This window comes from Ptychodera flava, chromosome 4, assembly GCF_041260155.1.
Source record: "Ptychodera flava strain L36383 chromosome 4, AS_Pfla_20210202, whole genome shotgun sequence".
Taxonomy (NCBI): domain Eukaryota; kingdom Metazoa; phylum Hemichordata; class Enteropneusta; family Ptychoderidae; genus Ptychodera; species Ptychodera flava.
This window is the reverse complement of record NC_091931.1, coordinates 28,660,239-28,676,561: the sequence shown is the minus strand read 5'-3', so window position 1 is coordinate 28,676,561 and position 16,323 is coordinate 28,660,239. Positions and strand designations below refer to the sequence as shown.

General features: G+C 37.4%; 2 protein-coding genes across 7 annotated transcripts in view; one reads left to right on the top strand and one right to left on the bottom strand.

Moving 5' to 3' along the window:
- Position 1: 1 nt before the first annotated feature.
- On the top strand, positions 2–6,149 carry LOC139131384 (mitochondrial import inner membrane translocase subunit Tim10 B-like). The gene is made up of 3 exons (XM_070697408.1): positions 2–202; positions 2,170–2,265; positions 3,505–6,149. The coding sequence occupies exons 1-3, from the start codon at positions 176–178 to the stop codon at positions 3,802–3,804; spliced, it is 423 nt and encodes a 140-aa protein (XP_070553509.1). The 5' UTR covers positions 2–175; the 3' UTR covers positions 3,805–6,149.
- The window catches only part of LOC139131379 (serine/threonine-protein phosphatase with EF-hands pef-1-like), an 87,261-nt gene continuing 77,070 nt past the window's right edge, over positions 6,133–16,323 (bottom strand). For all 6 annotated transcript variants that reach the window (XM_070697401.1, XM_070697396.1, XM_070697397.1 and 3 more), the window contains 7 exons: positions 15,824–15,973; positions 15,408–15,521; positions 14,544–14,729; positions 13,930–14,072; positions 12,864–12,970; positions 11,857–12,099; positions 6,133–11,541 (listed from right to left, as the gene is read on the bottom strand). In XM_070697401.1, the coding sequence (XP_070553502.1) occupies positions 11,291–11,541; positions 11,857–12,099; positions 12,864–12,970; positions 13,930–14,072; positions 14,544–14,729; positions 15,408–15,521; positions 15,824–15,973 (1,194 nt within the window). In that variant the 3' untranslated portion in view covers positions 6,133–11,290. The remainder of the gene's footprint in view (positions 11,542–11,856; positions 12,100–12,863; positions 12,971–13,929; positions 14,073–14,543; positions 14,730–15,407; positions 15,522–15,823; positions 15,974–16,323) is intronic.

Sequence of the window (16,323 nt, the reverse complement as noted above, 5' to 3'; positions counted from 1 at the left end):
ATGTACGAGACTTCGTACAGCTGACTCCAGCATGCATGTGTAAATCTCACGTTGCCCCTCATGTATTGTAACTTTACCTCATCACGGATTGCCGATTTCACGATGTCATCTGTTTAACGATTGTTGGTGTTCCGAGTATAGATATAGTGAACACGAAGGTTTTATATGATTGAACATGGATGACCAGGCAGCCGTCCGAAACGTAAGCCGCTTCAAGTTCAATTTACTTTTAGCAAGCCTACTACAATACATCATGGAGGTAGTAGAGAAGGAGTCACAACTGAGATAATTACGTTTATTACTATTGTGCACCATTGGTTTAATCCCTTTATGTCCATTGTTTAACACCCCTTTCCGCCATGTGCGTTGCCGACGGTACCTTCGCAACGAACCGAGTGAAATTAACCTGGGTTTGCTAATGCGACTCAGTTTCTCCACAGTGTCATAACGCCTGCGCAAAGACAGTATTTGCGTAGCTTGGGTCAAGTGCGTCATGATAGTGTAAGAAACGACACGTTCCGTCCACGAAAAGTGAAGTTACAAGGAATTTAAGTTTTTCATTCTCAAAATCTTGGTAATTTTAACGTCGTTTTTTAAATACTTAACATTCGATCGCAGGAACCTTTCCTTGTTAGAATGAAAGTTCTGATCACGAACTTTTCAATCATGTACTGAGTATGGTGCAGCGGACTGCAGCACTGCCGTGAGCGTGGGTTAAACTTGTAGCGTTTCCCGGGTGTTTATGACGCGACGCCAGCGACGCCATAGGCGACGCTGCGACGCTTTGTTTCAATCAATGCATCGTACGGATTGTTTTTATATCGCGACCATTCATTAAAGTCATGGACGTAGCAGTTAAAAGCTATGCTTTCTTATTTAACCTTATCATTAATGCCAGTACAACATGATAAAACACGGCAAGAACCAAGAACTGGATTTGGAAAAAGTTGGCATGTTAACAATGCTGCTCTACGATGTATGGCATTTTTTTTGTAATCGCAAGCTATCATCAACTCCGTCTCCGCGCCTTTGCAGATACAAAAGCTCCCTTCCTCAATTATCTGTTCCTCGACCTCTTTAACATCGTGTACATCAAAATCAGTGGAACGACTCGAACTTCCCGACGCGACGCTTGGACACGTGACGCCATGTTTGAAGATCTGTCAACTGCCGAGGGACGGCCGAAACACCCGAACGACCCCGAACGAACTTAATCTTGTTTCCTAAATCCGAGAAAACGCGTTCGCAAGTCCCGTTGGTGCTAATGGAGTAGTTTGTAAGGCAAACAGCGGCAAAACACATGGTCCCTTTGATCTCCGCCTAGTTGTGACTCCTTCTCTACTACCTCCATGAATACATATAGTACCATAGAAAGTGTTATTCTTCTGTTGTTCTAGCTATTGTTAAACTTGACATGAGACCGTAAACAGCCTATCACGTATGGCTCTGGCAGTTTTAGTGGACCGTGTTTAGGCTGCATTCACAAATACTTGTGGTGGGGGGGGGGGAGGGCTAGAGTGACGGAAATCTGGGGAATTTGAAAATTCTGGGGGTAGGGTGGATGTAAAAGTTTTTGCCCTGGGTCAAGGCGTAGGCCGGTAGGCAATCTGTAAATATTTGATCTGAACCATTTAATCGCATTCTATTTCTGTTATGTCAAAAACATCTAAAATACAAATGCCATTGAATTTTCAGCAAAAGTTGCTTTAGAGCCCCTCATACCTGAAACTTTTTTAGGGTGTTGTGGGGTATCTGAAAAATTAAGATTTCAGCTCCCGGATCCCCTTGCCCAATCATTATTTGAGAATGCAGCCTTGATAAACATTGGGCTGCAAGAGTCGCAAATCTCGGTTGTAACAATATTCACAAAATATGATTGACAAATTTGTGTGTGCGTAATGCATCACGGATGAATTTAAATTATAGTGGTCACTTGGTCCTTCAGTCACATTCAGCATTTACACTTTTGGATCAGACCTGAATTACATTACACAAGACACATGCATACAATATGCATACAAACAAACTGTGAAAGTGTTTGGTAGTTCAAACAAAATTTACCGTAGTGAGTCAAAGAGATGGTACAGATCACAGCCCCTTACTCTTTTTAACTGCTTTTTTAAAATTTGATTTATTCTCAGTGGTTTGTCTGTTTTTTTCTTCACTAAGTTCAGAGACTTTCTCACAGTTTACAACTCCTTCACTGAGAAGTGTTTCAATCACTGTGTGTCCAACCTCAACTACAGAGCATTAACCCCTGAGGAGGTGAGTCTGTGTAAATCTTTGTTTTTGATGCAAAGACACAATGAAATGAAGAATGGAGCAAAAATAAACTGTGTGTTCCCTGATTTTTAGATAAGAACATGTACAATCTGAGGTCTTTTAGGGTCACTCATGACTCTGCCTCAGACAGTTTATCGTCTGTCCCATTGTGTACACTGGACATAATTTTGTGATTGGGCCTTTCAGAAAATATGCTGTGTCACCCGTGTACAAGCTTTTCTTCCCGGAGTACCTAAAATCAGTCGAAAACTATTATCTCTAATGTTAAATCATAGACTTCATTAAAAAATCTCTCAGAATATTGATTCGGGAAAAGTTTTAAATTCTTGTCACTACTCTTGCATCTGAATCAATTATCTTGTTTACATTGGCAACCCAACTGAAATTTGGGCCGACGCAAAATAATTGTCCTTTTGGGATTAAAGTTGGTCCGTGTCCACACCTACCGGTACCAGAATTAGGGCCGACGTAACTTACCTTCCTTTGTGACCTCTGACCTGTCAAAGTTCAAAATGGCGCATTTGAATATGGCACGCTGTTTCTACTGTTCATGATTTTCCTTGTTTTTACTCACAAGAAGGGCAAATATGACTACCACTCACCCTTTTAATCATCGGAGAGATCTTCACTATTTATGGATGAGCATATGGTATATATAAGACCGCGGTGGAGAAATAACCAGTGCGTGGCATTTTGACATGCCTCTCTAGTCTATTACGTGCACTGTGGAATCGAATGACATGGTCTCGTTTGTGGAACAAAGGTTGGTGGGAAGTTCTGCGTACATGGGATGATATTAAAATGTAAAGACTGGATTGAAAACTTTCGATAGGTGTAAACTTTAGTTTCAAACGTCGTTTGTTTTGTGCGAATAGGGTGACTAGTTCAACTTCGATCCATGGCGGAGGCCTGGTCAACTGGGACCAGGGCCGACGTAACGTGTCCACACTGGCGATTTGCGTCGGACCAAATTTTGCGTCGGCCCTGAGTCGGCCCTGAACCCCCCCTTCTAACCGGGACCAACTGAGTCGGCCCAGGGCTGACTCAGCGTGTCCACATTGGTTTTTTACGTCGGCCGCGGCCTAGGCCTAGGCCGACGCAAAGTCGTCAATCTGAACGTACCAAATGTATGGTGATAGATGTAATTTGGCAATTTTGTGTCAGCTTTTTATCTTGGCTGAACTCGTTATGATCTTGTTTGAAACCTTCCTTTGTCAACAGGAATTATGCGTGGACAGATGCTCATCAAAGCTGGTGAATGTCAACCACAGAATCATAGGCACGTACATGGAGGTAAACCCAATGAACAAATTGATTGCAGAGCAGCAGGCGAAAGAAGCAGAAAACGCCAACAAACCTGCCACAGAGGGCGCTAGTCAGGGTTCTGCAGAGGCAGTACAGCCTGTAAGTGGTGCAGGCACGGAGAGTGTAGGCACTGGCAATGCAGTTGAATTTGCGAATGTACAGACACAGGACAGCAACACAGAGAAAAGATCAGATGTTAATGATAATCAGAGGTAGTACTGCAGACAAGTTTCCCAGTTAGTGTGAAATTACTCCCTTTTCAGACATCTTTGTGATAGTACCTTCATCAGTGTATTTGCAAAGAGTGATACTTACCTTGAAGGTAGATGTAAACCTGCATAAGTTGCAATGAAGTTTGTCTTTTAAGTGTGCCTGTACATGATAGGCTCATTCCTGTTATTTTAATCACAGAACTTGTCTTTTAAAGACATTACCATTTCTGAACACCTGTGTGTCCAAAATAAACTGCTGTACAAATGAATCAAGACAAATTCACTGTAATCATAAGTCCTACTTGTTCTCATTTTAACTTTATCAAAGATGAATTTTCTCAGTGCTCTGTTCACATTTAGCACACTCGAAGAGATTTTTTCCCTAGGGTAAGCCTCTCTGAAGGTTATGTGCAAGTTTCATAAATTTGAAGCTACATGGTATCCAGTGACAGTTCTTGGTACATAAAGAGCCTTTTAATGTTTGATTAAAGCTTTTCTAACACCATAGGTCATAAAGAGGTTACGGCATGCATGTACTCTGGTAATTTCTTTGATTAGGGGAATGGTATGAGACAGTGGCTATTATATGCATCAAAGTCGGAATCAATATAGAATGATATCGTGTACCATGGAGTCAACTTGAAGGGAGTCAACAACCAAAAATAAATCATTCAAGGGCCAGTCATGCTAGTTTTTCATGATTTTTTTCACTATTTTTGTATTTAATGTCAACAATGCTTTCTTGTTCTACTCCCCAAAGCATGTTGATATATACAGTTTTCAGCTTATCAACTCAGCCTGTACATGTGTAAACTGCATTGTTATTGTTGACAGTTGAATTCTGGCCGGGACTAGAATTCAAATGTAAACAATAACAGTGCATTTTACACATATAGATGTTATGTTGACAAGCTAAATATTGTGTGTTTCAACATTCTTTTGGGAGTAGAGTAAGAACTTGCAATGAGATACAAGATATAAATAATGAAAAAAATCGTCAAAGTTAGCATTACAAGCCCACTATATTTTGTATGTTGTACTTTTTATGATCAGTTAGCCCTAACGTATTAGGATTCTTGCACAAAGTTATTGCCATTTAAAGATAAGGTTTGATCATTCAAGGTCAAAGGCTTATTCAATTAGAGCAAGAATTTTCTTGTCATCAAGAATTGGATAAATGCAAGAATAAAGAAATGCAACAACACTTTCATTACAGTGTGAAAATGCACTTGGTATTATATTTATTCCATGTCATACCTGTATGATTTCATTCCGTGTATAATACTTCATCACAAGTACTTTACCAGAGATTTTTAATGCACACATGAGATGTCAGCAAATGACATGCAAGTTTGAAATAATTTCAAGGATTATTTGGTTCTGTCTGTTCACTGGGCCTAGTTTCTTTGACTCCTTCCCCAAAAACTGCACAATTTCCACAGGGAAGATGACATTGTATGGCAGTGTGCCTTCTAACACACTACATTTACACCTTTGAACTCTTTGGCTCAACTGGGGAATTTCTGTGAAACTCGACTGCATCAACCCTCTGCTAGTACAGGCAAAGAGATGTCATGTTGGAAGGCACACTCAAGTGTTCTCCATAAAATGTTTTTAATAAACAGACAACTTGGGTAAGTTTATATCACAGCTTGCCTGTCAATATTGTACATGTCAAATTGTCTTTGAGCGTGATTGGCGAAAAATGCATGTTATCTAACTTGACATGTAGGTGGTGGAACCAAAAAACTTTTACTTATGGACACTGTAGATTTGAAATCTCTTGTATGTCACCAGATGGATGGCCTGTCCAAAGTTAACCTGTTCACCCCTAATTCCATGTTAACAGGTCCACAATTCACCCTTCATGACATTAGGTTGGGGCCATACCACGGTCCTGATTGTGTTAAATACAGGTACAGTTACCGTTGAATCATTTTCAAAACATCATTTGATTCTGGCTGTAGCCATGATTTATTCAACTCATTTCACACTGCACCTTTCTTTATGTTCAGCAAACTACTCAATAATTTGCATCTTTGACAGTTTTTGAACAGACATCAGTACGTCACAAGAGAAAGTTCAATAAACACTCAAACCAAACACCGTGTTTTTTCCAGTTCTGTTTATTTGATAAACATTACAGCTGTACAAAATTTCTCTTGACTATATAAAGTCTTAGCAAAAAAAAGAACTGTACATAGTGTAGAAAGTGCAGTTGTATTTTTAAGAGGTGTACAGAAAAGAGAGTATCTTCAATTGATCAACATCTTGAGAAGATTTGTCATATGAGAATCAGCAGAAGTCACAATATACTTTTCACACAATAAAAATCACTTTTCTCCGCCACTTTTATCATAGGTTAATGGTACACATGGCTGTTGTGATTGAGAATTCAAGATTGTTTAGAATTTTTCTGCCCATGTACATCTTTCCAAAGATGTGATATTGAATATATAAATGATAACGATACAAATATTATGTACAATACTTTTAATTTCTTTTGGCTGGGATGTTTCATTCATCAGCTGTCATTGAAAAATTCAGCTGCATGATGTGTTTACAATTGTCACTTTGCAGATAGTCACATGACACCTAATGACCAATAGGCAAGGTTTTAACAAAGATTGCTAGTTACATGGGAATGCACTGCAAATTCTCCAGCATTTACACTATCTTTGGGTAGGGAGGTTGGTTGTAAACTCTTTACAGAAAACTAATTTTGGAAAACATCACTGATTTATAAATCTGCAAATAAACATTACATCAAAATAAGCCCATGCATTTTGTGGATGGCACAAAAATTAATTCCAAATGTAATCACTGCTATCAAGAAAGATGGGCAACGATACTAAATTTTATTAGTGGCCCAGCCCCTGCAATATAGATGTGATGTATACATTTTGTATGAATTTTTAGTTTGACACACAACAGTCCATGGCAAACTACACAAAAACCACCTTGCGATTAAAACCCCATTAACCGTATCTTTTGCATTTTTGTTGATCAGATGGTTTTGAAATCAAATACAACTATTTTATGTAAAAATGCTTACCAAAAAGTGACTACTGAACATTTTCCACATGTAGACAATGAACGCACAACTGTGATTTTAACAATAATTTTCAAGTTGCAGCTCCAATATGGCCGTTGCAAATGCATGAGTCGGTGCCTGAATTAAATTGACCAAATCCAGCATCAAGGGTTGAAATGGTGACATTTTCAAAGACAATATAGCTTAATAACAGGAATAAAAATCTTTCTGAAGATCAGAAGGTATGTATTTGGTAAGGAAAATGCAAAAAGATACAACTATGGGGCTTTAATGCTGTACTTCAACACTTTCCTATGCTGAACATGCAATCTTTTATGGCTGCAAAACAACCAGCATATTTTGCATACAATTTACTCTCAAGATGAAAAAATACAGTTTACTAAGTAAAAACAAAAAAAACCTCTGATCACGGGAGATCTGAAAGAAAAGTACAACTTCTAAAAAATGGAAATATAGAGGCACTTCCCAAAATAACTGGAGTAAAGAAAACAACAAAAAATCTTTTTGCAAATTGCACACAATTTTGGCACAAAATCTGCAATCATGCAAAGCTTGGTATTTTCTTAGCTTGCTCCTAGGAATATTATACTTTCCGCTGTCATATGCTCCCCGAACCCCACAAAAGAAATTTTACCTCAAAACATTCACAGCAAAAGCATGAAAACCAACAAGACATCAGCAGAGAAGCATGAAGGTCACTTTCCATGGAGAAGAGAGGCACATTACTCAACAAAAATCTTGTTAAAACTTTTCTATACAGCTGCCCACAAATGTCTTATAAATTGAATGATAAAAGCAACACAAATTTACAAATAACCAACACACTTGTATGGGTATATATATATAAACAATATATACAGTCAAAATCTTATCAAAACTTGATTACTGATAACACAGTTGAAGACAGTAATTTGATGAAGTCAGCCAACATTGTATATACCAAGTCCTCAGTACCAGATATACAGTCATATCTGAATGTCTAATCTGATATATGTGTGTTCACACACAAATATGTGTGACCTTAAATGGAAATTCTAGTCAGTAGTCTGTGCCAGCCACATGCATTTAGACAGCTATTGTGTCTAGCACTGTAGAGAAGAGTATCCATGTGTCCCAGTTGTGAACAGCTACGCAATGAAATGACATTTCTGTGAAAGTGCATGCAGGAAGTACGCAGGAAAAGATATCTCTGAACCAATTGGAACAGCAACCGGTGGGCGCTGTCTTTGTGTAGAACCTGTCCTCGTTTCGTGCAAATGACCTACAGAATGAAAACAACCTGATGACATCAAAAGTGAATTCTTTCCAAGTATTGTGTGTATGATTCACACAGCAAGGATATGCTATGACATCAGAGAAATTCCCTACTGTGTACTGAACACCATTTTATACAATACACATCTGTCAAAAGTAATGCAGTTCTTGTCATAGATGGCATATTATAATGCACGACCATGCTCTTTGCATGCACTGTTTACAACCATTACATTTTATTCAAGTACAGATCATTGTTTTCATGTTGAGGGCAGTATGCTGTATTGGGGTTCCTCATTTATTTTTAAATTACCTACAAACGTTTGTCAATATATCTTAGTTTTGCAAGGACAATACGATGAGTATGCCACTAACTGTTCATTTGTTTTATGAATAATTACATATTGATTTCAATTAAGTAATTTTCCATATAGCTTTGCAATTCATGCGACATTGAAGCAAAGGCCCTAGCAACCCCATGATTGAAGCCACCATTTGGTTGTATGCAAATCACCTAATTAATATGCAATGATATCACCATGAAAGCTACTTTTTGCTGACCAAAATGCAACACTCAAGATGCAGTTTTAACACACACTGCTAGCTGCTGGTAGTTTCCCTGGAAACAGACAACAAATGAATAAAAACAAAACAAATACAAGCGGCCTGACAACAGTGTATCATTGCAGCTGATGCTCAATAAGTTATTGAAATATGTTACATACAAACATATACATCTTATTAACAAAATATACAGTAACATGTGTAAAAATCAGTCATATACAAAATGCCAAAGAAAACAAGGTGGCATATTCTGGTGTAAATGTTAGTTTAAAATTAATCATACACTCCCGAATAAGGTAAATGGAGCAACTCATCTGGCCACACAGAATATTCAGATTGTCTCTCACTAAGAAAATATTTGGACATTTGCAAGTGTAATCGGATTTTTATGTAGACATTTGTCATTCTTTAACTGAAAGATCAACTTTTTTTTCACATTTATGTGGTTGAAATCCAGGATTATAAATAGACTGTCTGCTCAAGCCAAGCATGAGGAACTTGTAGGGGTCTAAAAATTTCTATAAATTTGTTCACATATTCATCGTTTTGTTAGAAATTCTTCACATATGAAAAGTCCAGAGCCAAAGCTGTGTTCAAGAGTTCACTCTGTACACACTGCACTGCATGATGGATCCTGATATCAACAGGGTCACATGGAAACAGATGTACTGTCGTCACTGCTGCTCTGAGACCTACAAAACCAATACCAAAGGTCCACGCGAAACGATTGTATTAACCTACAAATTGTCCTCCATGTCCAACAATGCAACATTTAAATCCCGTAGATATTTTGACAATCTGCAACAAAGTCTGGGGGGAAAAAAATATCGACTTTTCATAAAAACTTGTACATTCGAAAGTCATAATCTTCTTTACCCAGAATGAAAGAAGTGGTAATATCAAAGAATAACTATTTTTTTTTTACAAAAAAAGCCAATTGTTATGATACATATATGATTTTGTTACCCCAAAATTATACCATTCTTATGGTAATTTCTTCATTTGTTTCAACAAAATAGTCTGTATACAAATAAACTCAAATATAGGACGGCGGTATACAGCACAAGGAAAATTAATGATAGACAAGCATACAAAACAATTTAAGTATATTGTCTACTAAAATAGATCAAATGAAGGACGTCATATAAAAAGCACAATTTTTGTTGTGATTATCCTGAAAATCTGGGCACAACAAGTCTGAAAAAACATCCAATTCTGCAAGATATTTGGAAATATAGATGCTTTCACTGGAAGCAATCTCTTCCAGGAATGTTCCTCACTGTCTTCTAAATTAATTCTCTTAATTTCAGTATAACTTCCATGCACTTTGGTGTCGTCTTTCAAGTTGATCATGCCAACTGAAAATAGTAAAATCATAACTTCCATGGAAATATCAGTCTCTTGAGCACACCATGAATCATGTACACCATGAACTAAAAAAAAAAATGTACAAATTTCCTATCCATGAACTTTAGAGGTTTTGTGCTAAAATGATGTATTCTCAAAGTGAATATGAAAGAGGAAAATAGCTGTGTAACTCTTTTTATTTATTTTCAAATATTTCTGTTCCGTCTCTTAAATACAGTTTCTTTTTCCAATCCTCAAACCATGATGAAATACTAAGTGGTCAGTGGTCAACTTGTCAAGACAGCAAACATCTGAGTATTGTCCAACGTTAAGGTAGAATACGCCTGCAGGAGAGGTATCCGGACTTTCAATTTTTTCATTTCTTTTCTGATCTATCACCTGTGTGGGGGCTCATTTTAAAGCTCAGAGAGTAAGAAAAGTATTCATCATCTTAGTTTTTTGAAATCGAAGATTTTATTTTCCCCATATAGTTAACATAGGGATGACGGCCATTTTGAATTTAAAATAGTTGTAAATGCCAGATTGTTTCTCTAGGTCCTAAATTTGCAAGATGACCCCTGATTTGCTTTCTCGATTTTGTAAGAGTGAGGTTGAAAGTTTCACTGAGGAAACTTTGTGCCAAAGTTTTTGTCTTTCACATTCAAGGCGCATACTATCTTTAATGTTGAAAATTATATTCAAATCTTATATATAGAATAAATTAATTTGTCCAAAACAACATTGCATATTCAATACAAAGAGCTGTGTTTGCCAACAGGCTAATACCTTGTATTTCATCATACTTTGGGGAGAAGAACAAGGAAATATATTTGTTTCGTAGAACAAAATCAATGAATATATTATCAAAATTTACAGCTATTGTCCCTTGAGTCAGCCTCTATTCTCAGAACCACCAAGCTATTTACAACTTTTTGCAGTAAACAAATGAGGTTTTAAAAAAACATCAAAATATCTAGTCCAACAGGCATCCATTTAATAATATCATATTCCACAAACATCCAATATAAATAACCCTGTATACGAGATCAGAATCCTTTTTTTTTTTCAAAAGTCATGTTGATCGATGGGTAAAATTTAAATGTCAAATTGATCTGAGAAGATGAACCGACTACATCATCTCCCCTCTATAGACAATGGTATCTTCTTCTCTTCAACATTTTTGCAGAGGAAGGAGTTGGCGGATGTATTTACACTCAGTAACACAGCATGGCAGTCTCTATCTGCTCAACGCTCCGAGCGATCAGATTCCCTAAACCATATTCACATTTTCCTTGGACTTTGCCTTCCCGTTGGCATTTAAAGGATTGGTGTCCATGGTTTTGCCAGAGTGTGGATCCACCAGACGGAATGCTTCCAAGAATTCATTAAAGTCAATGTATCCGTCCTTGTTTATATCAATGCTTCGGGCCGTGTCCCGGATCTGTTCCTCTGAGATTTGACTGTTGATATGTTGTCCCAGAATTTTACAGGCCTCTTCAAATTCTTCCATTGATATTTGACCTGTGAATAACAAAAGTCATGATTGCAGATATAAATATATATATTTATTTTAATAAATTAATGTGTCAATATGAAACCATACACAACAAGATATACATATATACCCTGGTGTGTGTGTATGTGTGTGTGTGTGTGCGTGCGTGTGTGTGTGTGTATCTATATACGTTATGTACTACCATCGCTTTATATTTGCAATATACCGGTAAAAGTTTGCACAAAATTTGCACAACTATGAAAATGAAAGACAGATTATTGGAACATTTACAATATCTGAGTAAAGTTAAGATGTGATAGCATGGTAGTTTCTGCACCAACCTGAGTTATCTTTGTCTATAACCCTGAATATGGTTTCCAAGTTGCTCTTGTGCCTGTACAAGGTTTCTGTGATACTAGGTCCTGAGTTTATGTTGTGTACAACGTCTAGATCCACACAAGTTTCATACTTGACCATTCCATCCTCGTTGACCTGTACAAGTTTGTCTTTGAAGGTCCTCCACGGTATCGAGAGCTCCAAGACTGATGCCATACACTGGGCCCAGTCACCGACAGGGATGAGGCCTGTTGACGAGAGATGTATAAATGCTGCCCTCTAGTGTTGAGCTATTTCAAAATGATCCATTCAAGTGCTGATCCAATTTTTTTTGTTTTCAGTTATGATGAATGAGAAGGAACAATGCCAAAACTTTAAATTGCAAATTCCAACACTGACTCAATCTACCTGTTGCATGTAACCGGACATGACAGAGAAATCATCGATGAAATGTTGATTTTTTTCAATCATTGTCTGATACTTTGAAAGATATCTATCTGTATCAATCTCTCAACCTACAACGCACGGATGAGGACCTTCTTACATTTCCTTTTTTAACTTACTTAGACAGTACCTTAATTTTAGTCTAATGAATATTGGCCATTGATAAAAACTCATCCTCAAGTAACTCTCATTACAAACCAATACCTTTATCTTGGAAATTGAGTATTAGATAAAATTCAAGGTTGCTTAGAATATTATGTACATACAGTAGATGTGATAGTGTTTTACAAAAGCATAAAACTTACCATAAATCTACTTTATGATGATTTTTTGAATGCAAATATAAACTTAGTATGACCTGCAGATTTTACGATCTACAGGTATGGAATATCAAATGTCATCTGAACTCTGAATGTCATCTCTCCTGTTTGTGTACAAGACCAATTTTGCTCATAGAAAAGATACAAGTTTCAGCACAAGCTTATGGTGAATAGACTACACTTGAAGTGCACACTGATAATCACAAATGGATGAATGAATAAATAGATCAGTCAGAAAGGATACATACCTGTATTGTTAGTGTCGCACTTTTTGAACTCTGCCATGAGTGTCGTCTTGTTAGCGATTACTTTGTATCTCAGATCTCTTAGGGCAGACTCCTCTACAATGCTCAAACTGCAATCAAAAATGACACACAGTGAAATCAAACGTACCCTTTGCAACTTTGTACACGTCAAGAAAGAACAAAGGAAACACAGATAATGTACATAGAGGGTGCGCATTTCCAGGAATGCCACAGTCTCACAGCAAACTAGGCAGTGTGCTGTGCATGTGTATAACACACAGTAAGTGAGGCTACCCACAATTCCCCTTGATTTGTTCACTCAGACATTTTTTGCTAAAGGCTTTTTCAATTTTATCAGTTTCTTATCAATTTTTCACTTACAATTTAAGTTCAAAATTAATTTGTTAAAACTCTGTTCCAAAATTATTGATTATGTTTAAATTACAAGAGTAAATTGAATGAGGAGTCGATGTTTGGAGGTGCTAAAAATTGTACACTTGTCAAGGTAAAGTTATCAGCAACTAAGATGGTCTCATCATACCACCTGTCAGACATGCAAATTTCGTTTGTTACGAACATTAAAAATCAATCAATACCCTTTCTTTGCCAACACAGATGCAACCTATTCCCTTAGTTTCCTTGAAAATATTGTGTATGGCTGTCAAAAATCTATGTGCACAAAATTACAAAATTGCTATCTCCTCCGCAGAGAAAGGGTTATTCTTCTCACTATTCACAGTGAGAAATCAGAAAATTATGATTATCAGAACTATGGTCCCAGAATTTCGAAATATGGACTGAGTTGTTGTGTGTACAGAAGAAATTTGCTTCAGTTCAGTGAGTGATCTCCGTGTGTACAGATCATGGAGAATTGTGGATAGCCTCACTTACTGTGTAACAATTAATGGTGATAGTGTGTGCTTGTCAGTCAAACTTCCATTGAAATCATTGCACAGTTTGCCTGAAAAGAAATTATGTATCCAAATGTCCAAATATTACTTTCTTCTCCATAATTGGCAGAGCATATCCTATATGAACCATTTTTCCAGTCATGATCACAAGTTCTTACCTCTGTTTGGCTGTCAGTTTTCTTGTTGTTCTGGTGGCGCTGTACTGCACAAAACGAGGGGTGAGGCTGGAATCTAGTTTCACATAGGCCCCTTTATTGCTTCCAAGTTCATAATAGTTTGATGCTGAGAAGACGGTCAAGACCTTGGAAGAAAGTAAAGCACAAAAATGCAAATGAGAAACCAACGGAAAAAAGGTACAAACAAAAATTAAAGATCAGCACAATTTCTAAGGGTGGTAGAAATACTTGAAAAGTCCCTTGAGCTTCACTGGAGCATGTGGTAGTGATGGTTCATCATGATAAAATTACAATTTTAGCAGTCTGTGTTTCCAGAACCAAACTCTGAGGACAAAATAAATGAAGCATAGACATGCTTTTAAGATTTTAATGACTGACTGATCATCTTTATACTTTGTAGCAGTTTTATATGACCAATACTTTGTTCCTATCTCATGAATTAATTCAAAAATAGCTGATATGCAATAATGACAAAAACCCAAAAGATTGGATGCGGTTAAATGTAAGTTTCAGCTACTTATGCACTGAAACAAGCATAAATTTACCCCATCTACGAAAGCTCTTCTTTTATTTTTTGCAGAGCAATGAACTCTCACCTGTCCATTGTGTGTGTATTCATAGCCCTCAGGTCTACACTCATGTGATCTTATTAACAACTCCAGGTTGTGCTTGGCCAGTACTTTCTTTGTGATGTCCGGCCCAAAGTAACTGCCACCTCCCCTGAATGTATTCGGCCTGCAGCCCTCTTGGTTCTTTGGATCACTCCACAGAATGTCAAGAATCTGGAATGAGAGGAAATTCTTGTATTTAATTGTAACTGATATTCACCATTTTCCTTTTGGTAATAGTCCAAAATCTGAAAGTTATAAATGGACAGGGATTTACATGAACAGACATATCAGATTCAAAACAGCACGTGGTTCAAACGTGGTATATTTCACATACATTTAAAGATTATCTGTCACTTAAATTGCTACAGGCTATTTCAAATGACCTCGGCTGTTATGATCAAAAGAGACCCATAAACTGTTGTGCATGGTCACCATGCATTAATAACAAATGTGCGAAAAGTTACCGACAAATAATTGGTGGACAGGTCTCATTACAAACCGTAATGAGACGGTCAGGGTTATTATGAACGGTTCGTTTCTCAAGGTCACACAGTAACTGCACACATCAATCCCTTGTGTCGTTATTTGCTTTTCATAGACAGGAAGCAGACTTAACTAAGGGGAATCAAATGTGAGAAGTTCTGACGGACAGTCAGCCAATTACAGGGACTCTACTCCTCCCAGGTGTGCTTTTCTCATATTACACATCTGGTACCGAAACTTTCTGAGCCCTTCTGAGTGCAGTGCGGTTACAATAATGAATCCAATTTACAGAATCTTTATTCAAATTTCTGCCGGGCTCTGTCCTCCATTGTGCATAAACGTGCCTCTGTTTCCATGACAACATACCTGCCTCCACTCCATCACATCCACTTTATCTTTCTTGTCGCCCTTGGAGTTGTTTCCGTCTAGATCTTCCATATCGAGTGTGCTATCTACTGGTGGCCTCAGAGCTGATAAATACTAGAAATTGGCAAAGAAAGTTGAACATGTAAATGAATTAATAGATACATATCTATCTGTGGGTACAGATTGCATTTTAATCCATTCATTTCAAGGCAAGTGTGTTTGAACCTAATCCATTATAATTTCAGGAGTGAGATTTGCAAGTACTTTGTGTGTATCTTTTTATGTTTATCCTTGAAATCTGCAACAGTATCAATGTCACATACAGTACATTGCTGATCAAAATCCGCAAATGTGCCATGGTTTATTGCTTTTACGCTGTAGTCATGACGACCACTGACACCATGGCAACTACCCACCTTATGCCTATCTATGTTTCCTAGATAGGTGAGGTCTGTTCTATCTGATATTCCACCGTGGGCAACCAGAATTTTCCCATCAATGATTGTTGCCAGGGGCAACCAACTGAACACATCCTCGAACAGTCTTACCACTTTTGTTGCATGTTTCTGAAATTCAAAACAAAATTTGATTTTTAATTAAACCAGGACTTTAACAATGTTGACTGAGAATCGGCAAAATTTACAGTTTGGATTTATGCTGTAGAATTAGAATACGTACAAGTATCTCCCAAGAGTTGTTTTCTCTCATTACAAGATCTTTAATTTGGCCGTAATCATGGCTGCAGGCCTGGGGTTTGTATCAATTTTTAATCAGGCTGCTAACAGTCACCTGTAATCTAAATATGCCCATATATGGTCAAAGAGGCGTTCCTTGGTATTCAAAATGCCAATGTGAGGGCGCTGTTTTTAAAAAGCGGCCACCCGCTTAAAATCTGTGATTGGTTAGATTTTCTCTT

What these genes read in the sequence shown, in the direction of transcription:
- LOC139131384 (XM_070697408.1), top strand. Translation starts at nt 176, where the DNA reads ATGGATGACCAGGCAGCCGTCCGAAAC. An exon ending in ACCAGGCAGCCGTCCGAAAC is followed by an intron (nt 203 to 2,169) that starts GTAAGCCGCTTC and finishes TTCTTCACTAAG; the next exon opens with TTCAGAGACTTTCTCACAGT. An exon ending in GAGCATTAACCCCTGAGGAG is followed by an intron (nt 2,266 to 3,504) that starts GTGAGTCTGTGT and finishes CTTTGTCAACAG; the next exon opens with GAATTATGCGTGGACAGATG.